At 44.9% G+C, this 26,419-nt stretch overlaps 1 protein-coding gene across 1 annotated transcript in view; it reads left to right on the forward strand.

The window, feature by feature from the left end:
* Positions 1 to 1,459: 1,459 nt before the first annotated feature.
* LOC107123577 (chromosome unknown open reading frame, human C3orf70) overlaps positions 1,460 to 26,419 on the forward strand; it is a 40,752-nt gene continuing 15,792 nt past the window's right edge. Inside the window, exon 1 of the mRNA XM_015426828.1 lies at positions 1,460 to 1,649. Coding sequence (XP_015282314.1) covers positions 1,460 to 1,649 — 190 coding nt within the window. The remainder of the gene's footprint in view (positions 1,650 to 26,419) is intronic.

Raw genomic sequence — 26,419 nt, forward strand, 5'->3', positions numbered from 1 at the left:
GTCTGCTTACTAGAATGTATGAGCAGAAAATTGTTTTACCTGTATTATGAGTAGGGAATTGTTTAGTGGGATGAGGATGGGATTCACACATCTGAGCAAAGTGGTATTTAGGCTGGATGTGGTTTGGCGGTGCAAAAAAAAAAAAAAGCAGCTAGATGGAATGGGCATCATTGCACCAGAGATGACCTAAGGTTAGGTAGCAAACTGCCCAAGAATCAGCAGCAGACAATAGTAATTTAATAATAATTTACTAGCACACGCCTTTTGTCATGCCATTATATAGCCTCTTCCACAAACTCTTGATTTCCCTCCCTTTAGCTCCCCCACCTAGCGATCCAGAAGAACTATCATCCCCAGTGAAGTAAATGGGAATTTGACCAAGGTACCACAGACCAAGGTTCTATGAACCCAGCTTGCTCTCACCCAACAGCGTTTATTATTTATTTGCACCGCGCATGGAGCTCTGCCAGGGGCACTTGCATACCGATGCCTCCTGCTATTTTCACGTATCGAGATAGATAGAACAGCTATACAGTACTGCCACGTTGCGGATTTGTAAGCCTGCAGCCAGGGTCTATACAGAGGGGCGTGGAGAGACTGGGGCCGGGCGGGAAGGGGGACGTAGGGAAGCGGGGCGGCTGCTCCATGCCAGATGGAGGCAAGCAGGGTGTTGCCGAGAGAGAAATGGTTGCCTCGAACTAAAAATCCGCCCACCAAGGAATCGGCAGCCTCCACGCTGCAAGCGGCCGCCAATGCAATGGAGATGGCTTCCAGCGCGGGCGGGGCACCGTGTGTGTGGCGGGGGCGCGTTGTCTGCTGGAGCCTGGTGGGGGGCCCGTCCCCTCCCCCCCCCCCCCCCGGTAGCAGGTGCGATCTCTTTGAAGCCTGTTCCCCCGGAGAGGGGAGTCCCCACCCAGGCCTTGGCTACTGACTGCGAAGAGGGCTAGGCGCCCCCTCCCTCCCTTCGTCGCCCAGAGGGGCTGCCCGTGCCCAGCAACCACGTTCTGCGGAGAGAGGCGGCGGCGGCGGCTGTCCAGTCTTTCCGTCCTGGGGGGAGACTCCGCAGCCGAACAACGCCCCTGGAGCTCTCCTCCTCCTCTCCCTCCCCCCCCCGCCCCACTCGCCACTGGAGTCCGGCGGAGTCCCCGCGGCCGACTTCCCCCTCCGCGCTCATTCCCTCCCTTGCTCGCTCCCTCGCTCGCTTGCCGGAGGGGGCGGAGTCGGGCGGGAAGCCAGGGCGGCTGCAGGCGGGGCCGGGCTGGCCCGTGGCGTTCTCCCTCCTGGCTGGCAAACGCCGCCTAGGCGGCCGCTGCTCTCCACCCCCCTCCACCCCCTCCTGCGCCCGGGGTGCGCGCGAGCGGGAGTGACGCGGCGGAGGGGCGAGAGCTCCGAGCGGGCGGCTGCTGCTGCTGCTGCTGCTGCAGGTGGCGGCGGCAGCGAAGGCGGCGGCGGCGGCGCGATGAGCGGGGCAGGGGCGGCGGCCGCGGTTCTGGGGAAGAGCGAGAAGCTGGACGAGGCGCAGGCGTTGGCCCGCAGCTGCGCCGGCAGACCCGACTTCCAGCCTTGCGACGGGCTGTCGCTGTGCACCACCCACAGCCACGGGCGCTGCTTCCGCCTGCACTGGTGCTGCCACCTGGGCTGGTGCCACTGTGAGTAGCGGGGACGGGGCGAGGGGCGCGGCGGGGCGGGGAGCGTGGCTGGCCCTGTCGGGGCGCGAGAGAGCCCGCTCAGGATCGGGCGCAGGCGGAGAGGGCGGGCGTGTGCGCGTGTGGGCGCTCTCCCGGCCGGGTGGCTTGCCGCCGGTAGCGAGAGCCCGAACGTGCGGGCATCCCGCCTCGGGGAGCCGTCTGCGTGGCGGGGCTTCAGAGCCTCCTGGCCCTTCTTCTGTCGGAACGGCCAGAAGCCTCTTTCCTTCTGGAGAGGGCAGGCGCTTGTCACCCTTCCTTCCCTACCCGGCTCTGCGTTTGTTACCCGGCGGCAGGATTGGACACGGGATCGATAGTGACTGATCGCATGGCGCCCGGAACGCCGGATAGATTTATCCATCCTCCTGGGGAAGAGAGATCGTTTGCGTGTTTCTGACAAGGACAAGCTAAGAAGGGGTTGGGCTGTGCTGTGCTGTGCTGTGCAAGACCCAGCGGGTACAATCTGGGAAGACACCAAAGGAGCGCAGTCCGCCCCCCTCCCCGTTAAAGCAGAGGCAGAACACTACCACCACCCCCTTTTCTCTCTTGGGTGTGGGGTGAAGAGAGAAACCCTTCCATGCGCTGCCATCCTCTTTCTTTGCAACAAGAAGGAGCTCCCGCTCCGGTTTCAGTCTACTATAACCACTGGAGTTGTAAATTCCATGCATAAGTACAGATGTTCAGACAGGAAATGGACCTATCCTTCAAGTTTAGTAAGCAATGAAATCTCTAAAATTTTATTGCTGGAGTTTGCGCCAAGGCTTCTCATAACTTGCGTAGGATCTTATACCAATATAAATAGTAGTAATTAAAGCAAACTCCTGGGTTTGATGAGAAATACCATATGCTTTGCAGGATGGGTAGCTGATCCATTGTGGCTTAAAAAAAATAAGTGCTCTCTGTAATTAATTCTCAGAGAGTGGAGCCATGATGCAATTTCTATATATTGCTATCTGGTTTCCAGTCTATTCAAAAGGAATAAAAAAAGGAATACTTCCAAATATGCTAGAAGAAAGATGGCTTCGTTTAAATTTATTCCCTGTGAAAGGTTTGCTTGGTTCTTCTATTTTCCTTTCTCCCCAAGTGAAACGTGTATATATATGTCACAAAATGAACCAGTCACAATATGAATTAGCTACTAGCTCTGGCCTTTGCTTTATCTCTAGAGCCAAAAACTGAAAGACAGACACATGGGGCTGGTGACACTTCTGTTTTCTGGTTCAGTGTACTGTTGTTCCGATCCAAATTTCCATGGGTTCTTACCTCAGTCACAAAATATCATGTGCTGTGGGCTCACGTCCCACTTCTTATGACTTGAGGAACTAAATTAAGAAATGAGTTTTCATAGTTTTCTATTGGTTTCAAAATTAAACCTTGTTTTGCACATTAGAAAGGCATCATTATCTCTTTCTGAAAACTGCCTGACCCAAACAAAATTGCTAGGCTATTGATATTTATATTTTCACTTGATGACTTTACATTTTCATGCATGTGATCTTGCTCTGCTCCACTGTTGTTGTTGTTTTTAAATATACTGAATTCTTAGTGATTACCTCACCATGTCAATAATGCTCCTGGGACTTTCAACATGGTTGGGATAGCCAGGTTTTACTGATTCTCCAACGCACCCCTGTTGTGGTTCCCAGATATCATATTAGCCACTGTTCTCAACCTGTACATAATTTGTTGGTGCTAGGGGATTTCAAGGTCCAGGAGATTGCCTGGACCCCCACTAACATTCAGTGGGCTGGATTGAGATTGGCAAGAGAGTTTTCACAGAGAGAGACAACCAAGACAGTGACTTACCTTAGAAACTATTTATTGAATCTTGAAAACCATAATGCAGAAACTTTTAAACATATAACATCCTAGTTTGCAGCATACAGAAATAATAAAATACCTAAATAGAGTGCACTGTAATTCTATAGAGGATATATCCTGGTTGTCTCTCAAGACCCAAAAAGTGGTTGGTTGGCATACAGCCAGGACCAAAAGAGAATCCAAATGTTAAATACTTTTTGCCATCAGTAGAAGCCAATGTAGCTGTCAATTAAACCTGTGATTAACATCTGACATGTTTGACAAAATCCAACCCCTCATACACAGCAGACCTGAACTTTGCCTGTTATTATTTGTGAGGGGATGAAGCCACAGACTATTCTGGCATCTCTTCCAGTGGCAATCTGTGTATTACGTCAAGAATACCACCAGAGCCAGGAAATCTATGTTAAGGCTTAGAGGCTAGGACCACTATCTCCTGATATGTAAACTATCCACTAACCCAAAGGGCAATGTCAGGGTATTAGTTTTACAAAATTTTGTGGGATATTGAACCCAAGGGTAGCTATTAGAATCCAATACATATTAAAGCCAGAAAGACCAAGGCTCACTTATTGATCTGTTCTCCAACAGTTTGCTAGCATCTACAAAATTAGACTGTTGCTGCTATCTACTAAAATTCTAATGATGTCATGCACGTGTTCACTAAGTTCTTTCTGAAAATGTTTTTGGTTTCCTGTCCATAAAACACACTGTGAAGCTGATTGGAATCTACTGCCTTGATGCTTTTCAAGTGGCTGAATTGATTCACCTACCCTTACACCAGTATGGTCACAACATGATTAGGTACCTTTTCTGAAACTCAGAGTTTTGTCTTTTACGTCCAAGATTTTGTACAAGCATTCATTGCATATATTTGCTTGAACCTGCAGTTCTTATCCAGTTAGCAGCTTCGTAGAGCTGTATGTGTACACCAATGCTCCCTCTAAGCTGTGGAGTCTTGTGAGCAAAAATTCTACTTTGTGAGCTACTGGCATTAAAGCTGTGAGCAAGCAATTTGGCTACTGCATAAATTAGTTTGCTCTGGAGCCATCCTTCCTGAGCTAAGACAAAAATGTGTGAGCCAGAGGCTCAAAAATGGTGAGCTAGCTCACACTGACTCAGCTTAGAGGGAACACTGGACACCATTAAAAATGCATCGGTTTGCTTTTTTGACATTTCTCACTAAGGTGTATGGGTGTGTGCAGCAGATGTTTCTCAGAACTGGCTGTTGAATTGTTTTGTTTGGAAAATATTGCAGTGCACTGTACTGATTACACTAATATACAGTAGATGTGGGGAATTATTGAGGTGGTGCAGATGACAGAGGCAACACTGAAGAATGTTAACTCAAGATTCCCTGCAAAACGGGATACCTTCTTTCAGTGATAAACCAGTGACACACTATGCTGACATTAACACACTGGTGGAACCTGTGGATAATTTTACAGTGGAAAGCAGAAGGGTGTGAGCAGGGGTGTGGGTTTTCAGGAAAACTCACAAATTTTTCTGATGCTCTAAATAGACCGTAATCTGTGTTAGCATTCTTATATTTACTTATGCTTAGTAAACAAAATTTAAAAAGTACCATATGTTAATGTTATGTACCATTAGGAACAAATACATGAACTGGAATCCTTGATTAGGAAAATATAAATCATGCATGGTTTAAATGTTACCTTCAAAAATGTGTAAAACATTTTTCTTGGAATATGACTGGTAAAAATGTAAAGACAATGTAGCATGTACTTCCTTTACATTGTGTAAATTTAAGGAAAAAGCTGAAGGGACTGAAAACTGTTGACACACTAATTTTAGAGTATCCAAAGAACGGTGCATGATATGCCATTGGTCTGGTGGCCTAGTCATCTATTTTAACTAGGGATGCCAGCCTCCAAGTGGGACCTGGGGATCCCCTGGAATTACATCTCATCTCCAGACTACAGAGATCAGTTCCCCTGGAGAAAATGGATGCTTTGGAGGGTGGACTCTATATGGCATTGTGCCCACCTGAGGTCCCTGTCCTTCCCAGGCTCCACCCCCAAACCTCCAGGAGCTTCCCAACCTGGATCTGGCAACCCTATCCCCACCCCCAGCTGGGGGCCAGGAGGAACTTGGCAACCCTAATTTTAACCCATGGAGGTTACTGGGGCACCTCACTTTCACTGTCACTCTCTGTAGCATCACTTGTATTACTTGATAGTTCCATATCAGATTCGTGGTTACATTCTCTCTTCCACCATGGGCGAGAACACATATTAATAAGAATTTTAGCTTTGGTTTTGATTTGACCTGTACAACCCATTAGTTAAATTCATAAATTGGATTTTTATTTGGATTATTATATGTCTTTGTAGGTTTTCCTCTCTTTCCCCCATTTACAAATCAGGAAAACATAACATGTACTCTCTTAAAATAATAATCACATGAAAAACTTTAATTACAACTTTGAACTGGCCATATTTATCCAGTATTGTATTAGCAGTGTTATTCACTCATGGTTATTTTATTAAACAATGAATCTTTAGAAATGGAAAACGGTTTGTGGACAAATAAAGCCCTGGAAATTTTTAAGGATGAAAACTTTTCCACACCACAACCCTGAGTGTGAGAAAAAGAGAGATATCAGGAGGAAAATTAAGTTAGTATAAATATCGTAGATGCACGGTGGTTGGCTGGACAAATCCAGCAGCTGAATAGGTTTGAATAGATTTGTCCATAAAAGTTATTCATCCTGTAGAGTATGTAGAATTGAGCACCCATCTTTGAAATAGTAGAATGGAGTCCCATATTGTGTGTCAGGATATGGGTGGCATGGCAGTGAGTGCTGGTGGGGGGGTGGAGTAACAAGAGGGCACTTGAGTGAGGTGGTCTGTGGGTTTGTTGCTCATCCCCTCATGGACCTCTTGGTCCAGTAGCTATTTTTTTTCAAGTTAAAAATGGCAGATGATGTTTGTTGTATTTGAATCTCTATATTCCACCTTTCCCTTTTAACAAGGTGGCTCAAAGCCTAGAGTCTTAGCAAGAAAGGTGGACTATAAATGAAATGACTTAAAACCAGCATGAAGCAATAACAGGCACAGCATAAAAATCAGCCCAAAACAGGCAAGGAAACAACAAAACAGCCTATGAACTGGGCCCTCCTAACGGAACATACAGCAGAAAAACAACATCACCATATTTAATGAAATATTCCATTGGTAGTAGTTGCTGCTTTTTATTTATATTTTCCCCATTGTTATGTGTATATTTGGTTTTGAGGTTGTTCAGGGTTTGCTCTGGATAGCCATCTGGTTACTCCTCTGGGCAAGCAAACATTTTTAGTTATTAATTACATTTATATCCTGCTCACCTTCTATCATGTATCTCTAGACAACACAAAACATATTACAAGAAAGTTTCTTATCCAGACATTGGCCCAGACACATATGAGCCTTGCTTCATTAAGTTTTCCTCATTGTGGGCCTTCAGGCCATAACCTGGGACCTACGGAATGTTTCTTACTAGTTTAACACAAAAGTACAGTCAGTCTGCATGTACCCTTCAGGGTACAATATTGTATTAATTAAAGACAGTTTTAAAGAAATCTTGTAATTTCTAGAAGCAGGAAGTGGGTATCTAATCTAGAATCTAATCTAATCTAATCTAGAATCCAGAATCTAAAATACTGGATTAAAATTAATTTTACTTTCGATTTTCCTTTATTACAAATGTAGAGTCCAGTGGCACTTTTAAGACTAACAAAGGTTTTATTCAAGGTATGAGCTTTCGTGTTCATGCACACTTTGTCAGATACATTGGAAAGGAAGCTAGATTTCAACCTGGAACTTCCTTTATTACAGTTATTGATGTATAAGAATATTTTGAAAATTAGAGCAGTTTTCAGCATGCAGCACAGGCAGTTATTTTGCTTGTTTCTTGGCAATGCTATAATGAGCAATTTCTGCAGCTTCTACAGTCAGGGCTGTCGAGGGCCACCACAAACCGTCCTCAGAGTACCCCCTCACATCACCCAGACTTAGCCCAGCATCAAAACAATGTACACTTCTTATATGGCACCAGTCCAGCAGCAGCAATCCACCACGGGACTCCATGCTGGACCCGGTGGAGGCAGCGGTGGAACCCAGGACCCACACTGGACCCAGTGGCGGCACAGCCCACGGAGAGCATGGTGGCCATGCTGGGCTCAGCAAGAAGTCTTGCGGGCCCCCACTTGTTTTAGTAGTAAATAAATTGTTTCCCTGTATTTTTTTGTGGCAGGCAACATCCAGTTCAATCTTAAGCCTCATGTCCATATGTGGCAAGGGCTCTGAGATATCTCAGGTAACTACTTAGGGTTGCCTTTTACTTGGACAAATTTCCACCATCAACATCTATATGCATCCCCTTGCCCAGCTGGTGTGGAGTTTTGGGCTTGGATGTCATCAGTATGCTGATGATACCAAGCTATATCTGTTATCAGACAGGCACCTGGATGCCACCCCACAAAATTTGGCCATAGGTTTGGAGGCCGTGTTGGAGTGGTTAAAAAAGAGCAGGCTGAGACTGAATCCTATCAAGATGGAGGTTCTGTGACTGGGGTAGGGGAGGCTGGAATGGGGAGTTTGCCATTTTGAGTTTTAACGATTTATTGGTACTGTTGTATTTTAATTGTAGATTTTTTTTAATGTTTCTATTTACTGTTGTACATTGCCCAGAGCCTTGCAGTAGCAGGGATAGGCAGTTCAAAAATTTAACTAATAACAACAAAATACTGTTGCAGGGCCTTTGTTGTTCTTTAGGGTTCTTGGGAACAGTTAATGAATATTGTGGCCAGTTTGGAACCTTTTCCATAATTAGAGGGTTTAAAACTTTTGTGTCTTGAATGGATCACAGACAAGGGTTTAATGGGTCCTGGGCAGGTGCCCCATCCTCCTGTTCTGCACCCTCTCGATTTTGTCCACATCTTTTTTGAAGGGAGGCCTCCAGAACTGCACACAGTACTCCAGGTGCACCTGGTGCACCTGATGAAGACAAACTAAGCCAAGCTGCGAGCTCAGGCATCTTTGAAGGTCAGACAAAGACAGAAAGAGGGGGCAGAGAAAGAGTGAGGAAGGAGTATGAAAGGCAGCAGAGGAAAGAATAGAAAATAAGGGAGTGTAAATGAAATGGAGGGCAAAGAGAAGAAAGAAGGGGCAAGAAATTAGCATGGAAGGGCTCCTGGGAGTGCATCTGGAGGAGCCAGAGGGTGAGTGAGGGCCACACTGGAGCTTACTGCCATAGAGACTGTTCTGTCTATGGCAGCCTCTAAAATCATTGCAAATTTCTGCTTATGGTATGCTGGCTAATCTGTTAGGAACATCTGCATATGGAGATTTCCCCCCTCCTTGGCACCTGGCCTTCATGTTCAGTCTGATTCTCTGGTAGTGAGATTACCTTCTGCCTGTTTACAGGCATCTTTTTGTCTCCTGCTACTGAGGTGCATGAAATCTGCCTCTGCCTCTCTGAATGCGCCTTCTGAAATATGTCAGTTGTGTGGACCTCTTGAGAATCTCCAAAGTCTAAGATTGTTCTGTGATGTAAAATGTATCTATTTGGGCATATATTTAGGGTGAAGTTACATACTGTGTAGTTATGTGATCCTTTGAGCAATTTAAAGAATATAAGAGGCAACAGGGTAGGGGGAGAGGTGAACGGCCTTGCTTTGTTTTTCTACAGGAAATTACAGCTGTTTTGGGGTGATGATTTGCTGTAGGAAAATGGGGCAAAAGGAAAAGGTTGTAAACAGCCTTCCCCTTTTTAAATTGCTGTACCATTGTCAGTGGCTACTTTGTATAAAACAAAAATAATTAAGTGAAAAGGGATCATGGAACATATAGTCCTGTCCTTTAGGTGCTGGAGATTAAAAGTAGGTTCCATCTAGTAACATATTTTTACTTTGGGGCTGAAGAGTACAGTTAATTGCATACAGCTATAAATGTACAGGTCATTCCTGTAAACACTGAATCATGCTTTTTATTTTTTTCATAATCTTTGGAGGGCTCATTCATACAACTAGGTTTTTCATGTCGTAATGGAAACATTTCCGAAATAAGTTATGTCATACCATCAAAGAGTTGCAAACAAATTGTAGAGTCTTAGCCTATTAACACAATCCTTGTCAATGGGAGGCAAACTGAATGTGATAACTACCATGTATCAACTATGATTTTAACTTGTTGTGTGATTTGTCCCCAAAAGGATCTGTTTCACAGCTGACACCTGCTTCTTTATGTTTGTAATGAGGAAAAGAGAGGCCTGGATTGTTCAAATGGGAAGCGTGAACAGATGTGGAACAATATCAAGGATTAAAATCAAACCTTCACTTCATGCCTCCACCCAGAAGGATTAATTTTGTACAGAGCATTGATTTTTGCTTCAGAGTTCTGTAATAGGTTTTTCAATTAAGAGTCTTTTTTGTAAATGCAAATCAGCAGGATGCAACATCACACACATGATACATCTCCTGAAATAGCTTTCGAAAATATTATTATCTGATGTTGACTTACCAGTACTGGGTGACCTTGGGAACGTCAGCTGAGTAAACTTCTAGTTCTGAAAATTTGTCTAGATTTTTTCCTCAGTTCTAATTGAAAGCTTACTTTCAAACAGGAAGTTATCTGCTTTCTGAGGAAAAACAAATTAACAGTGTAGAATCAGATCATTATAGTTACATGCCACTCTAAGTTTTCATGGGCCTCAGGTATTTATGTTCCTCTGCCTTACCTCATGGAAATGTTCTAAGGATTGATGAATTCATGGCTGTGACTCTAACTGTTGTTCTGCACATGCAGGATTGTTCTGAGTAGGTAATCTTTTTTTTTAAGATTTACTGGACTGTCTTAGAGAGTCAGAGGGCACCCCACTGACCGTACAGGCCAGCCCAGAGAGCATCAACTGTGACTGATGCACTTGAGGAAATTTATTATTACTTACTCAAAGAAAAAGCCATCCCAAATCACTTGTTGATTAACACTTTGTCCAGTCTGCAATATAATGTTCCACCCGCATTTCTTCTCTTAATTATACTCAGTGTCAAAAAGCAACATTTTATTTCCATCTTGAATGTTTCTAATTTCACATTCCACCCCTGGAATGTATTTAGATTTTGTGTTTGATATGTTAAAAGGGCCCTCTACAATCAGATAACATCTCCTGGGAAAGGTACTTAAAGTTTTGTAATCAAGTTGCCTCTTCTCTTGTGATTAAACTAAACAGATTGAGGCCATATTTGACCCTGTTAAAGCTCTTAGTTGAAGCAGGAGCAGACAACTTTATTGTAGAATACAAAGCAGAGGGGAAATGTGAATTAACAGAAAGCCGTAGACTGTAGTTTGACATTCACACATCAGTGCCTGAAACCTTAATGTATGATGAAACTTCCAAAATGGAAACATACTTTAGTTATTTATTTACATTATTTATAGTCTGCTTTTCTCACTTGGACTCAAGGCGGATTACAGAGTAAGTCAATACAATCAACAGGATTGGACATTCAATAAACCATGGAATAGAATTTGGGCTGCGGAACCAACCAGAAGTCCAAAAAAACCAGAACTGAAGCAAAGTATAAGTGATAACATGACACATTAAATGATGCAAAATTATGCAACAGGATTCACTCCACAGGAAATTATACACAGAAGAACAGACCACAGTCCCCAGTAATTTATCCAAGTAACTTTGTTAAGCCTTTTGTACAGTGCTACCCTATAGTCTATGCAGAAAAGGTCTTGTGACTAATTCAGTTTTGCATTATTTATGGAAAGCCAAGAGAGTGGGAGCCTTCCTGACCTCCTCGGGAAAACCACTCCATAAGGTGGGGATCACAATGGAGAAGGCACATGGATGGGCAATTGGGGATTTTACCCATTTGCAGGTTGGCACTTGCAGAAGGCCTTGCTTCAATGAGGGAAGCAGTCGTGGACCACAGGGAGAGAGACCATTTTGTTTCTCATCACATCTCTCTCTTTCTAAAAAGCAGACATATGTACAAGTTCTTTGCGTGCTCTGAGTTTTCAGGGGTGCCCTTGTGAGTGTACAGTGGAAAGAGGGAAGGTTCTGGTTTTGAAGTCCTTCACTTTGAGAAAGCCTCTGACACAGTGTCAGAAAGAATATTTTCACTGAGGATAGAAAAGAAGCAGAAAGTTTTCATCACAGCAAGGTGGCTTGACATTAAGATTATGCAAAACTTCCTAAGTATAATGGACAACGAGGGCAGATTTATTTTAGTATATAAAGTTGTGAAATCTTCTTCCTTGGCCATTTTTAAAAAGTTGTTCAGAATTGCTTCATTGTTATCCTGCTTTTGGGCAAACCTTGGATTTCATCTAGATAACCTTTCATACCCTTAAAGATCTATAATTATTTCATGGATTTCTATACCTGCTGCAACTAGTGGGTGTAGAATATTATGAACCGTGAATGTGTCAATGAGTGTACCTTGATAGCTTGGGTCCAACAGCTTAATGATACTCAGCCTGATGATACTTACTGACAATCAGTGTTGGAAAGTCATGCATAAGAGAAGGGGGAAATCTTTTAATTATCAGGAAGGAGATACTGAACCTTGTGCCACTGTTTAGAAGTACTTTGGCCTTTGTGTTATTGGGCAGGGATGCCTCAGTATGTCTGCAAGGAAAAGAACAATAATGACATTACTGGCAATACTCCACCCCCTCCTCCACATGAAGCCAGCTGGGTGACCTTGGGCCAGTCACAGTTCTCTCAGAACACTCTCAGCCCCACCTACCTCGCAGAGTGACTGTTGTGGGGAGAGGAAGGGAAGGTGATTGTAAGCCGCTCCAAGACTCCTTTGGGTAGTAAAGAGTGGGGTATAAGACCAATTCTTCTTCTGTCTCTTCCTCTTCCTCCTCCTTCTCATAGACAAAAGGATGCATATTTAACGTTATGTTAAATTACAGGATGTTGTGATTGTCACTGGCATAATTGTCTTTAAAGGGGGGCAGATCTATCTGTGGCTATTATTGATGTTAAGAAAATGTAACCCCCATTGTGTGCTTTTGAATACTGAATACATACAGCAGGAGGTGGCTACCCCTTTCAAGCATGCCCTCTATGGGAACTTTCAAGGCTGGTCATTGCTGTCAACAGAGTTTTGGACTAGGTGGACCTGCATCTCCTCCATCAAGGCTGCTGCTGTGTTCTTTTGACATCTGTGAATGGTTAAGAAGCAGCAGCAGCTGCTGCTGCTGTTAAATACTAAATGAGGTGCAGTGGTCAGAGTCAGGAGGCAGAAAAGAACTGGGAAGATCCATTTTCAGACTTTGCCATGACATGCACTGACTGACCTTAAGTCAGTCACTGGTCGCGATCACACGCACAATTAGCTGCACCACAGGCACGAATGCCAGGAGGATTTAAAGGGTGTGATCAGACACAAACATCTGGGAAGTGCCCCGCACCCGTAGGCAACCCGTTTTGCTCTGCTGCAGAAGCGGAGTAAAAAGACACCAGGGAAAGTCCAGTAGCAAGCGGGTTGCTATGGGCCAGGGATGGACTTTCCCCAGTGTGATCGCTCCAGTGCGTTCCCATGGAGTCGGGATGGTCTGATCAGGCCATCCCAACTCTGTGCTGTTGTTTTTTCCCATCTCGGTATGCACATCATCGCACACTGCATGGGGAGCCCTCAGTGCAGAGATGCAAATCATCAATCCCTCGTTGAAGCACACTGGAAACACACAGCCAAAAAAAAAAGACGGTTGCGTGTGATCATGCAGTGGCGGGCTGTGCCTGCAGCTTCCAAGGACTATGTGATCACACAACTGCGGGTCAAATTCCTACAGAGCAAATAGCCTCTCTTCTCCCCCACTTTATTTTGCGCGTGTGGCCACCACCACTGTCTCAGCTTAACCCTCCTCACAAGGTAGTTGTGTGGATAAAATAGAAGGGGACTATGTACACTTCCCTAAGGTTCTTGGAGAAAGATGGAGTAAACTTTTATGGCTGCCTTTCTCACATAACAATGCTGATTGATCTATAGCATCGTATGTTCAAAAGTAGATCCAGGAGAGGCAGTGTGGTATAGTAGTTAGTGTAGAACAAGGACTAGAGAGCCCTGGGTTTAAATTCCTTCTCAGCTGTAAAGCTCCCTGGACAGTCTTGGGCCAGCCACTTCCTCTCAGCCTCACCTATCTTGCAAGATAATTGCTAGGATAAAATAAAGGCATGGAGAACCATGTAAGCTGCTATGATGTCCTTGGAGAAGGGTGGAATAACAGTGATAGATAAATAGAACTTAGAGCTAGGCAATACAATACACAGACAGAAATAACCAATAAACATTACACTTCTTTACTTGTGCATTATTACACCAGTCTGACTTACCTTTCAAACTGTTATATTAACTATGCTGTGGGAAACTACAGTTTTGCAAAACTGGGGGTTATATGTGGAGCTAGAGTTTTATTAGTACGATATGACCCTGTCCAATTTCCTCCTTTGGAAGTAGAATAGCAGTTATAAGAATTTTTTTTTTGGGGGGGGGTAATTTGGGAAAACACCCATTTACCCTTCATCACTGTCGTCCTGAAATAAATGTTGCCGTTCTTCCAAGGTGTTACAAAATAGCTGACATCGTTTGCTTGAAAATCTAACTGCACCCTGTTACCTGGAAGAGGAGCTGAACAAATACTGGAACTAGGAGACTAATATAGAGGTGAAGGAAAGTGGTAAATGCTTCCTTGAGAGCAGGAGTTGTGCTGTCTGTGGTCAAGGAGGCATTGATTAGACCTGAAAACACATCCTTGGGCTCTACTATGTTAGAAAATTTTTGCCCAGTATTCTTGGGTTCATGGAAGAGACTGGTTTTCTGGACCCATTTCATGCTGTTGAATTCTGTTGAGAACTAGACAGGGGAAATATGACCCTGCTAGTTCCATTGAATCCTACTGAGCTGCCTCTCAGCACTGGGACTGAAGGGCACCATATTACGGTGGTTCATGACCAATCTGGGAGGTTGGTCTCGGAAGGAAGTGCTGGGGAATTCCTGCTCTGCCTCATGGCACCTGTGGGGTGCTGCAGGGTTCCATTGTATCCCTTATGCTATTTAATATATGAAGGAACTAGGAGAGGCCACCAGGAGATATGGGCTGCGATGTCACCAATATGTAGATGATACCCAACTCTTAACTTTCTTTTCCGCCTGATTCCAAGGATGCCATGGATGTTCTGAACCAGTGCTTGGAGCAGTTACTTTAGTAACATCAGCCAACTATAGCTGGTTGGTCTGAGGCTCTAGCTGGTTTGAGGCTAGCGAAGACCACCAGGTGTGGCGATGACTGGGCAGGGGATTCCAGTGCTCCTGGGGAAGGGAAAGTACAGTGGTGGGACCAGGCATGGAGATAATGGAAGGGGATGGAGTAGTAGAGTAGCTCGGCCCCCTTCCAGCCTGTGTCCCATCCCAAAGGTTGTATGCAGTGGGGCTAGGATAAATGAACCCCCTCCGACATTGGCATTGTGTAACGCCAGTTCTATAAAGAATAAGACCATGGTCCTTTGGGACTTTCTGCTTGAGCAGAATGTAGACCTGGCATGCATGACCGAGACGGGGAGACAGTAGCTCTCTCCCACCACCAAAGATCATGGGCATTGAGTGTGCCAGCCTGGTGTGGGAGGCTGGGGAGAGTTTGGTGATTTGGCTGGTGTACCGACTGCTCAACACACTGGCCAATAGTTTGCCGTTCCTGCCGTTCCTGATGGAGGCCATATCAGGCTGGGCATTGGAACACCCTAAACTGGTAGTCCTGGGTGATTTCAGTGTCCATGCTGATGAAATGGCCTCTACTCGGGCAATGGACCTGGTGTCGTCCATGGTGGTGCTAGGGCTCTCCCAATATGTAATGACCCCCACTCACCGGGCTGGGCACATGCTCAATTTGATCTTCGCGGCAGGGGTAACAGTGAACTGGATCACTGCTTTGGCAGTGCCATGGTCGGACCACTTTGCCTTGAGGGCCCGACTGAATGTGTCACCCCAACCCTGTTTGGGCAGCGAGCGTATTTTAGCTCGCCCGTGGAGTCAAATGGACCCAATGTGACTTCAGATGGCTCTCTGGGATGCAGTACACCCTGGTGGCTTGTTAGATGAGCTTGTAGATGACTGGCATAGCCGACTTTCAGCAGCCATCGACGAGATCGCTCCTCGACACCCTCTGCGCCCTTGGTCCAAGCTTGCTCCCTGGTTCACCCAGGAGTTGCGGCTAATGAAGCGAAGGCTAAGACGGTTAGAGAGACAGTGATGGCACACCCACAATGAAGCTACGAGAGCATCTTATAGGATGTTTATGAGATCCTATTAGATGGCAAAGCTGCGAAGACCTGCCCTCCAACCTGCCCTACTTTGCGGCTACGATTGCGTCTGTGAGCTCATGCCGAGCTCAATTGTTTAGAACGATTTGGTCCATTACTACCCTGCCACAAGGCAGACCAAATGCTAAGGAATTGGATATTGGCTGTGAGGCCTTTGCAAGCTACTTCGCAGATAAAGTCTTGTCACTCTGCCATGACCTCCCTGTCACACTTGAAACAGTGAGTGAGTTTGAGTCTCCATGCACGTCTTCTGATCAGGTTGTGGATCAGTTCAATCCGCTCAGCCTAGAGGAAGTTGACAAATTGCTCCTAAATGTACACCCCACCACATGCTCCCTGGATCCGTGCCCTTCATGGCTAATTAAAGCTGGCCGTGAGGGATTTCAAGGTGCCCTAAGGAAAACTGTCAACGTCCCTCACGGAAGCGGTGGTACGTCCTCTCCTGAAAAAGCCAACTTTGGACCCGGCCAAATTGGCGAACTGCTGGCTGGTTTCCAACCTGCCCTATTTGGGCAAGATAATAGAGAGGGCTGTGGCAATGTAGTTACAGAGCTTTTTGGATGATGCTTCCATTTTAGACCCCTTCCAGTCTGGCTTTCGCCCGGGCCACGGGACAGAGATGGCACTGGTCGCCCTCACAAACAATCTCCAGAGGCATCTGGATCAGGGCGGATCAGCAGTGCTGTTGTTGTTGGACCTGTCAGCAGTGTTTGACACGGTCGACCATCAGCTACTGATCGACCACGTCACCAACAATGGAATCCAGGGGCCTGCCTTGCATTGGCTCACCTCCTTTCTCATGGTCGGGGACAAAGGGTGGTGCTGGGGAAACAGCTATCCCGAAGGCACCCACTGGACTATGGAGTGCCTCAAGGGGCGGTGTTGTCCCCAGTGTTATTCAACATCTACATACGCCCCTGTGCCCAGATTGCATGGAGACATGGGCTGGGGTGTCACTAGTATGCAGATGACACCCATCTCTATCTGTTGTTGGGCAGCTGGTCTGACTCCTAACCAGAAGATCTGGACTCTGGGCATTACGTGGCTGGATAGCTTAGGCTGAGCCGACTGAAATTGAATCTGACGAAGACGGAGGTCCTGCGCTTGAGTCAGAGCGGGCCGAGGGTAGGGATCCCACTCCTGACCTTCAATGGGGCTCAGTTGGTGTCAGCGCCACAGGTTAGGAGCTTGGGAGTGCTCTTGGATGCCTCCTTAACTATGGAGGCCCAGGTAGCAGCCACTGCGAAGTCTGCCTTTTATCATTTTCGGCTGGGCAGCTGGTTCCCTTCCCTTCCATGCGATGGTCACCTCAAGATTGGACTACTGTAATGCTCTCTACATGGGGCTGCCCTTGTCAGAAATCCTGAAGGTACAGCTAGTGCAAAATGCTGTAGCCAGGCTTTTAATGGGCCTTCCAATGCGGGAGCACATTCAGCCTTTGCTGAAGACATTGCACTGGCTACCGATAGCAGACCAAATTCGCTTCAAAGTGCTGGTTCTTACCTTTAAAACCCTTTATAGTCAGGGACCTACATACCTGAGGGACCGCCTTTCCCCACGTGTTCCCCAGAGAGCACTGCGATCAGGGTCCCAAAATCAACTGACCCTCCTGGACCCAAGGATGCCAGGCTGGCTATAACCAGGGCTAGGGCTTTCTCGGTGGTGGCTCCTCTCAGGTGAAATGAGCTCCCAGAAGAGATCAGGGCCCTGCGGGACCTTATGCAGTAGAGAACCCTGTTCCCTGAAGTAATCAGAACAGCCTGTGCCAGCTGCATAAGGTTAGACCTGTGAGCTGACCGCTAGGACTCTATACTGAAGGTCGGCCGCCATCTTTTAAAATTTCTCTAATTATTAGTATAATCAACGTTAGCACCTTTTCATGTTAGAATGTTTTATGTGGTTTTAGGACTATTTAAATTTTCTATTTGTGTGTTTTATTCTTTCTGTAAGCCGCCTGAGCCGGCCCCAGCTGGGAGGGCAGGGTATAAATCTGATAATAAATAAATAAGAAAAACAGGTGGTTACTGTGGCTTAGAGTGCATTTGCCCAGCTCTCCCAATATGTAATGACCCCCACTAACCGGAATGGATGGGTCCATTCTTGGGTCAGTTGAATCTAGCCACAGTGATCCACGCTTTAGTTACATCTAGACTGGACTGTTGCAATGTGCTGTACTTGGAGCTACCCTTGAAGAGCGTTCGGAAGCTGCAGCTAGTGCAGAATGCTGCGGCCAGACTGCTGGTCAGGGTCAGCTATCAGGAGCAGATGTCCCCAGTACTACAGCAATTACATGGGCTACCAATCCACTCCCAAGTCCGATTCAGGGTGTTCGTTCAAGTGGGGTGAGGGGGGGTAGGGTTATCAGATCTAGGTTGGGAAACTCCTGGAGATTTGGGGATGGAGCCTGGGGAGGACAGAGACCTCAGTGGGGTACAATGCCGTAGAGTCCACCCTCCAAAGCATCCATTTTCTCCAGGGGAGCTGATCTCTGTGGTCTGGAGATCAGCCGTAACTCCAGGGGATCCCCAGGTCCCACCTGGAGGCTGACATCCCTAAACAAAGTGTGGGATTGGGGTTGTGTGTGGAGTAATTAATGTATTATTTCTTGTATAATGAACAGTCTGCAAAGTATATAATTTCATATGCATTTACATTTTTAAGTATTGAAAAATTATTTGTATTCATTTACTAAACTGGTTGTTTAGTATCATACTTACCTATAAGAAAACCAGGTGGTTGGACTAGATGACCTGCAAAGTCCCTTCCAACTTGATTCCCCACTCCTCCACTTGCACCTGCTGATGTGACCTTGGGTCAGTCACAAGCTCTGGCACCTTGAAAAAGAGCAGTTTGTGTCAGAGTTCTCTCAGCCCCACCCACCTCACAGGGTGTCTGTTGTGGGGAGGGGAAGGGAAAGGAGTTTGTAAGCCGCTCTGAGACTCCAAGTGAAGGGTGGGGTATAAATCCAATCTCCTCCTCCTCCTCCTCCTCCTCCTCTTCTTCTTCTTCTTCTGTACAGTTTAAATCGAGTTCATAGATCAGATCATTGGGATTCTGTGGCTATGAAATACTGTGTGCAGAATCAAATGACTTGTTGATTTTACCATTATCTTTGTATTTGTAGTTAAATGCACTTGCTACATATACACTAGATCTATCTGACATTTCCCAGGTGAATATTTTGTACCATTACTTTTTACTGGCTGATTCAGTGGACATATGGATAAAGCATTAGTTAACTGTGGGGAGAAATACAGCAAGTATTAAAAAGGGAAATAAGACTCCGTTGCATCCCAGTTTCAAACTTCATATGGTTTTTGTTAACACAGATGGATTTTAATCCAGTTAGAGACACATCCTTTAAATATCTGACATGTGCCCCTCTATAATCAGTGTCTCAAATGTTTGTAGAATAAGCCATAACTAGTGGTGCCTTGACCTGGATAGCCCAGGCTAGCCTGATCGTGTCAGATCGTGTCAGCTAAGTAGGGTCAGCCATGGTCAGTATTTGGATGGGAGACCACCAAGGAATACCAGGGTTGCGATGCAGAGGCAGGCAACGGCAAACCACCTCTCAATGTCTCTTGCCTTGAAAACCCTACGGGGTCACCATAAGTCAGCTGCAACTTAATGCCAAATAAATAAATAAATAGAGGCATGGAAATAACACTATGTGGGGTAGGACAAAACTACTGTGTTGGAGTCTGTGGTTTCTTTCTGCTAAATGAGGAATCTTCCCTTGGAGGAAGTGGATGATTGCCTGCTAAATTGAAAGGAACCTTTGGACCCAACCCATTATAGTTTCTGTCTCATGGAGCCATGTCACTTGTCCCACCCATGTTGTCTCCCCTTTCCATGTGTTACTAGAGCAGTGTGGGAATCCGTCTTATGCAAGTGACAATAATGCTGCTAAGGTAACATAGCAACAGGACTTTACATTCTAGTTTGGGGCAGGGCATCTCGTCTCTATAGCAGATTTATCATATTGCAGCCTGCATGTGTATCTTTTTTGTAGCTGTATGGTTGGCTGAGTTTTGGTTTACATATTGTGTACTGTTTTCCTGACTCTCTTGTTTTTAACCAAAAGGAGCCAGAATGCTGTGGCTGACAGTGGCTGGGGAACAAAGTTTGAGTCCAGTGGCACCTTTAAGACCAACAAAGTTTTATGCAAGGTGTGAGCGTCCGTGTGCACACACACTTCCTCAGACACATTGAAATTAAATTGTTCTACTGCTTCAGTTCAACACGGCTACCCACCTGCATCTAGCTGGGGAAGGCACACTAAATGTTATTTCCCTGCAGTTTGCTTGCTCAAAATAGCAACCCCACCACTTGGGTTTCCTTATTTTTTTTCCATGTGGGAATAGCAGTTTACCTGCACAGTTTAGGGGAGATGAACATCACAGGTTGTTTGTCCTGGCCTGGGTGCTATCCCCCCCACACACACACACTTCACCTTGGCATTGTGGTGGATCCCTGCACCTTCAGGATTTCCCCTGCCATTGTTGTGATGTTTTCCAAACCTGTTTTGCTCTGATGTTTTGGGAAAGGTTGCAGCAAAGCCAGGGTGGCACCCATCTATAAGGGAAAAGTCTGGATCTTCAGTCCTGTCCATATTGACACCATTTTCCCTGTGGCAGCCATCCCACCCCCCAGCCTCCACAGTTTTTTTAAAATCAACAATTGATTATTGTTATAGCATTACAGAATCTGTCAGAATCTCTGGATTCCCAGCCTTAAGTACCTTCATTGCGGAGATTTGCCTTTCCACTTGCATTACTGCAATGAAAGGACGATGGAGACCTTCTGCCTTTTAAAAAAAAAAATGAAATTGGAGAATTCAAAGCGGATCAGGACAGGAAAAATACAGGAAACTTGACTTATAGATGCTCAGCTGCCGCCGCACAGGGACAATAAGGAAACCACCCAAATCCACCCCCCCTGTGGGAAAACACCTGTATCTGTAAAGGTAGATACCTCTACGTGAAAGGGAAGACCCCTCTCTTTCCTGTCCTTTTTGTCCATGTAAAAGGGAGGGCAGCAGAGTGGCAACCTTCTCCTTCTCTTATTGCCCTCTCTCTGCTTTGCTTACACTGCTTGAATTTGAACTCACAGAGGATGCTGCTGGACTTCTCAGAATCTTGCCTTCCCGTTCAGTGTTGCACCTCACATGATAGCCTGTGTTCTGTTTCTTTCGTTTTTTGTTTTTAACCACCATCACTGTACTACATTTTGAAAATGAACAGTCTGAAAGTATGTCTTAGGTTGCATGAGAGGTTATGTCCAAAGCAGATACTGGCTGGGAATATAAATGGATGGATCCGGAACATCAAACATCTGCTTTCGGCTCTCTGGTGATATTTTCATCCTGTTCCTTTTCATTGGGGTTTACCTTACCGTGTGGATCTATTTTTATTTATTTATTTACTTTCAATTTATATCCTGCCTTACTGGGATATATGTTCAGGTTTTGGGTTTTGCCCGTTTTTAGCTATGGTTTTTAAAAACGTGTGTGTAACTTGTATTTCTTTGTAGTTGTGTTTATTATATTATTAAATATCCTTTTTTGGAAGGCACGAACCTCAGAGTTAATAGGGTGTTAATTTAGAGAAAACTAGCAGTTGAAAGAGTTTTTCAAAACCTGCTAGGGGGTTGGACTAGATGACCTGCAAGGTCCCTTCCAACTCTAACATTCTATGACACATTAGCTACATAAAAGAGGTTCAGAAGTAAACTGGAATGCTGGGTCCAAGACAAGAAGGAAAAAATGTTTAAGCAAATTCTCTACTTATTTCCTGATTAGATGCCTCCGAATTAGCAGTGTAATTTCATGCTGAGAAACAAGGATGCATACAGGCTGCCGAGTTAGCAAATAGTTCTCTATGAACTTGGCGTAATGTCATGTTTCTAGTAACGTTGCTGGGGAATTTTTTAAATGTATAGAGATAAATGTAGTGATAGGTCTGACTCTTATATGAAGTTGCTGTAAACTGAGTCAGATGATTGACCTATCAAGGTCAGTACTGTCTACTCTAACTGATAGTGGTTGTTTAGGTTCTTGGGTAGAGCTCTTTCTCATCACTGAATTCCTAATCCTTTTAGCTGGAGATGCCAGGGATTGAACCTGGGACCTTCTGCATGCAGAGCTGATGCTCTACCACTGAGCCATGGGCACTATTTAAAAGATTCCAGTGCTCTCTTCTTCCAACAGAACCAAGCCAGGTAAGCACTAGCTCCTGGAACTTCCTGCTGCTCAGAGAAGTGGGTTGAGCCTAACAGTACATAGCTGAAGTCCATGTCAAGTGTTGCAAATATTTAATGGCTAACGAAACAGAAATCCTTATGAGTAATAGTATGATTGAAGAGAATCAGTATTTGACTAACTCTTGCATGTGTTAAATGCTGTTAAGTTGCTTCCGACTTATGACAACCTTATGAGTTAATGACCTCCAAAAGTCCTATTTTTGACAGCCTTGCTTGGGTCTTGCAAACTGAAAGCCTTCTTTTATTGTGTCCATCCATCTCATGTTTGGTCTTCCTCTTTTCCTGCTGCCTTCAACTTTCCCCGGCGTTATTGTGTTTTCCAGTGAGTCTTGCGTTCTCAGAATGTGACCAAAGTACGATAGCCTCAGTTTGGTCATTTTTGCTTCTGAGGAGAGTTTAGGCTTGGTTTGATCTAGAACCCAATTATTTGTCTTTTTGGCTAACTATGGTATCCATAAAACTCTCCCCCAACACCACATTTCAAATGAATCAATTTTCTCCCTGTCAGCTTTCTTCATTGTCCAACTTTCACACCCGTACATAGCCATGGGGAATACTATGGCACGAATTATCTTGATCTTGGTCACCAGTGACACATCCTCAGGAATCTTTTCTTGCTCCTTCATGGCTGCCCTTCCCAGTCTCCCATCTCCTTCTGATTTCTTGGTTGGAGTCTCCCTTTGGGTTGATAATTGAATCAAGGAATAGAAAATCTTTAACAGTTTCAGTCTCTTCATTGTCAGCCTCTCTGATGAAGGGAGCTTTGACTCTTGACAGCTTATATCCTGAAACTCTTGTTGGTCTTGAAGGTGTTACTGGACTCAAATCTAACCTTAAATTTGTGTAGTTCCTCAGGAATTATTACTTATTGTTTCTTGATGTTCAGCTATAATCCTGATTTGGCACTTTCTGCTTCAACTTCATAAGTAGTCATTTCAAGCCTTCCCTATTTTCTGCTTGTAGTATGGTGACATCTGCATATTTCAAATCGTTAGTGTTCCTTCCAATTTTCACTCCACCTCCATCTAAATCTATTACAGCTTTCCTTATGACGTGTTCTGCATATAGATTGAACAGATGGGGAGATAAAGTACATCCTTGTCTGACAGTATTGCCAATTGGAAACCATTCTGTTTCTCTGTATCCTGTCCTAACAGTACCCTCTTGTCCAGAGTACAGGTTGCTCATCAAGACAGTCAGATGTTGTGGCACTCTGATTTCTTTTAAAACCAGCCATAGCTTTTCACAATCCATGTACTCAAAAGCTTTGCTGTAATCTATGAAGGACAAGCTGATTTTCTTCTGAAATTCTCTCATATACTCCAATAACCAACATAAATTTGCAATACGATCTCTAGTGCCTCTTCCTTTTCTGAATCACACTTGAACACCTGGCATTTCTCATTCCATATATAGTAACAGTCCTTGCTGTAAGATTTAGAACATCACTTTGCTCACATGAGAAATTAATGCAATGGTCCAATAGTTGCTGCAGTCTTTGACACTTCCTTTTTTGGGAGTTGGAATGTAGATTAAGTGTTTCCAGTCTATAGGCTATTGTTTTGTTTTCCATATTTGTTGACATAATCTTGTTAAGATTTTGATGGACTCCATTTCTGTGGCTTGAAATAGCTCTATTTATATCCCATCTATTCCTGGTATGTTTGTTTCTCCCAATTGCTTTGAGTGCAGCTTTTACTTCACTTTCTAAAATTGCAGGTTTTTCTTCAAAAGGTTCTTCTCAGAAGGAATTTGTCATCCTTTCACCTCTTTTGTATAATTCTTCAGTGTATTGTACCCATCTTTTCATTATTTTGTCCTGTCCATTTAATGCATTTCCATGTTGATCTTTCAGTATGCCTAACCATACTTTAAATTTCCCTTTGATTTCTTGGAGCTTGTGGAACAGATCTTTTGTTCTTCCTTTTTTGTTGTTCCCTTCTATTGTTTTACACTGGTTATTAGAATAGTTCTCTTTGTCTTTATGTGCCATAAGCTAGAATTTTTTCATTTTGGATTGTCTCATATTCTCTTCTCCTGATGTGGCTGTTGATGAAGGGGTGGATCTTAGTCTGGTGTCTCAGTTGTGACCATTCCATCTGGAATGACTCTGCTAGGGGTTTAGTCTCTTGACAGAATCTAAACTCTTTATGGTATTGTTCCCAGCTTTGCTCACACTCACACACAACCCCCCGTACCATGTTAAGATAAGTATCTAAGAGGGCAACTAACTCGAAAGCCAGTCGAATCCAACTCTAGAGGGTGGTGCTCATCTCCATTTCCAAGCTGAAGAGCCAGTGCTGTCCAGAGACTTCTCCATGGTCATGTGGCCGGCATGACTAAACGCTAAGGTGCATGGAACATTGTTACCTTCCCACCAAAGCAGTACCTATTTATCTACTTATAATTTCTTGCTTTCGAACTGCTTGGTTGGCTGGAGCTGGGGCCAGAGATGGGAGCTCGCTCCGTCACGCGGCACTAGGGTCTCAAACTGCCGAACTATAGTCTGCAGCTCAGTGTCTTAACCGCTAAGCCACCGTGGCCCTACTAACTCTTAAACAGGATCAAATTTTACTATGTATTAAAGCATTTATACCCTATTTTTCACCTATTCCAGGCCACCAAGGCAGTTTGCAACCAAAAGGTATCTATTGCAATGAAAACAAAAGGTGGAAATCAGCAGAATAAGCTACAAAGACAAGTGGATGCTGCCATAGGCCTGCAGGGAGAAAAATGGCTGTAAGGGGTTGCGTAAAGAAAATATGGTAGATTATTGACAGATGTTTGGGGAGTACTACCACAGGAAAGTGCTGCACTCAATTTGCCAGCAAATTTGGAAAACGCAACAGTGGCCACAGGATTGGAAAAGGTCAGTATACATTCCAATCCCAAAGAAGGGCAATGCCAAGGAATGTTCAAACTATCGCACAATTGCACTCATATCACACGCTAGCAAGGTCATGCTCAAGATCCTACAAGCTAGGCTTCAACAGTACATGGATAGAGAACTGCCAGAAGTACAAGCTGGGTTTCGAAGAGGTAGAGGAACTAGAGATCAAATTGCCAACATTCACTGGATTATGGAGAAAGCAAGAGAGTACCAGAAAAACATCTACTTCTGCTTCATTGACTATGCTAAAGCTTTTGACTGTGTGGATCACAACAAACTATGGCAGGTCCTTAAAGAGATGGGAGTACCAGACCACCTCACATGTCTCTTGAGAAACCTGTATAAGGGCCAAGAAGCGACAGTTAGAACCGGATACGGAACAACTGATTGGTTCAGCATAGGAAAAGGAGTACGACAAGGATGTATACTGTCACCTTGCTTATTTAATATATATGCAGAGTACATCATGCGAAATGCTGGCCTGGATGAATCACAAGCGGGAATTAAGATTGCTGGGGAAAAGATCAACAACCTCAGATATGCAGACGATACCACTCTAATGGCAGAAAGTGAAGAGGACCTAAAGAGCCTCTTGCTCAGGGTAAAAGAGGAGAGCGCAAAAGTGGGCTTGAAGCTCAACATCAAAAAAACTAAGATCATGGCATCCGGCCCCATCACTCCTTGGCAAATAGAAGGGGAAGCTGTGGAAGTAGTGACAGACTTCACGTTCCTGGGATCCCAGATCACCGCAGACTGTGACAGCAGCCATGAAATTAAAAGACGCCTGCTCCTTGGGAGGAAAGCGATGGCGAACCTAAACAGCATGATAAAAAGTAGAGACATCACCCTGCCAACAAAAGTCCGCATGGTCAAAGCAATGGTATTCCCAGTAGTCATGTATGGCTGCGAGAGTTGGACTATAAGGAAGGCCGAGCGCCGAAGAATAGATTCTTTTGAACTATGGTGCTGGAGAAGACTCTTGAGAGTCCCTTGGACTGCAAGAAGATCAAATCAGTCAATCCTAAAAGAAATCAACCCTGACTGTTCCCTGGAAGGCCAGATAATGAAACTGAAGCTTAAATACTTTGGCCACCAAATGAGAAGGGAGCACTCACTAGAGAAGACCCTAATGCTGGGAAAGATTGAAGGTCAAAGAAGACGGGGACGGCAAAGGATGAGATGGTTGGACAGTGTAATCGACGCAACGAACATGAAATTGAGCCAACTTCAGAGGACAGCGGAAGACAGGAGGGCCTGGCGGGATCTGGTTCATGGGGTCGCGAAGAGTTGGACTCGACTGTGCGACTGAACAACCACCACCACAGGAAAAGGCCCTATTTCCAGTAACCACCTACCTGATGAGAGAAGGAATACGGAGCAGGACTTCAGCTCTGATCTTGGGGCATGGGAAGAT

This window comes from Gekko japonicus, unplaced genomic scaffold, assembly GCF_001447785.1.
Source record: "Gekko japonicus isolate JY-2015 unplaced genomic scaffold, Gekko_japonicus_V1.1 scaffold14, whole genome shotgun sequence".
In the NCBI taxonomy this organism is placed as follows: domain Eukaryota; kingdom Metazoa; phylum Chordata; class Lepidosauria; order Squamata; family Gekkonidae; genus Gekko; species Gekko japonicus.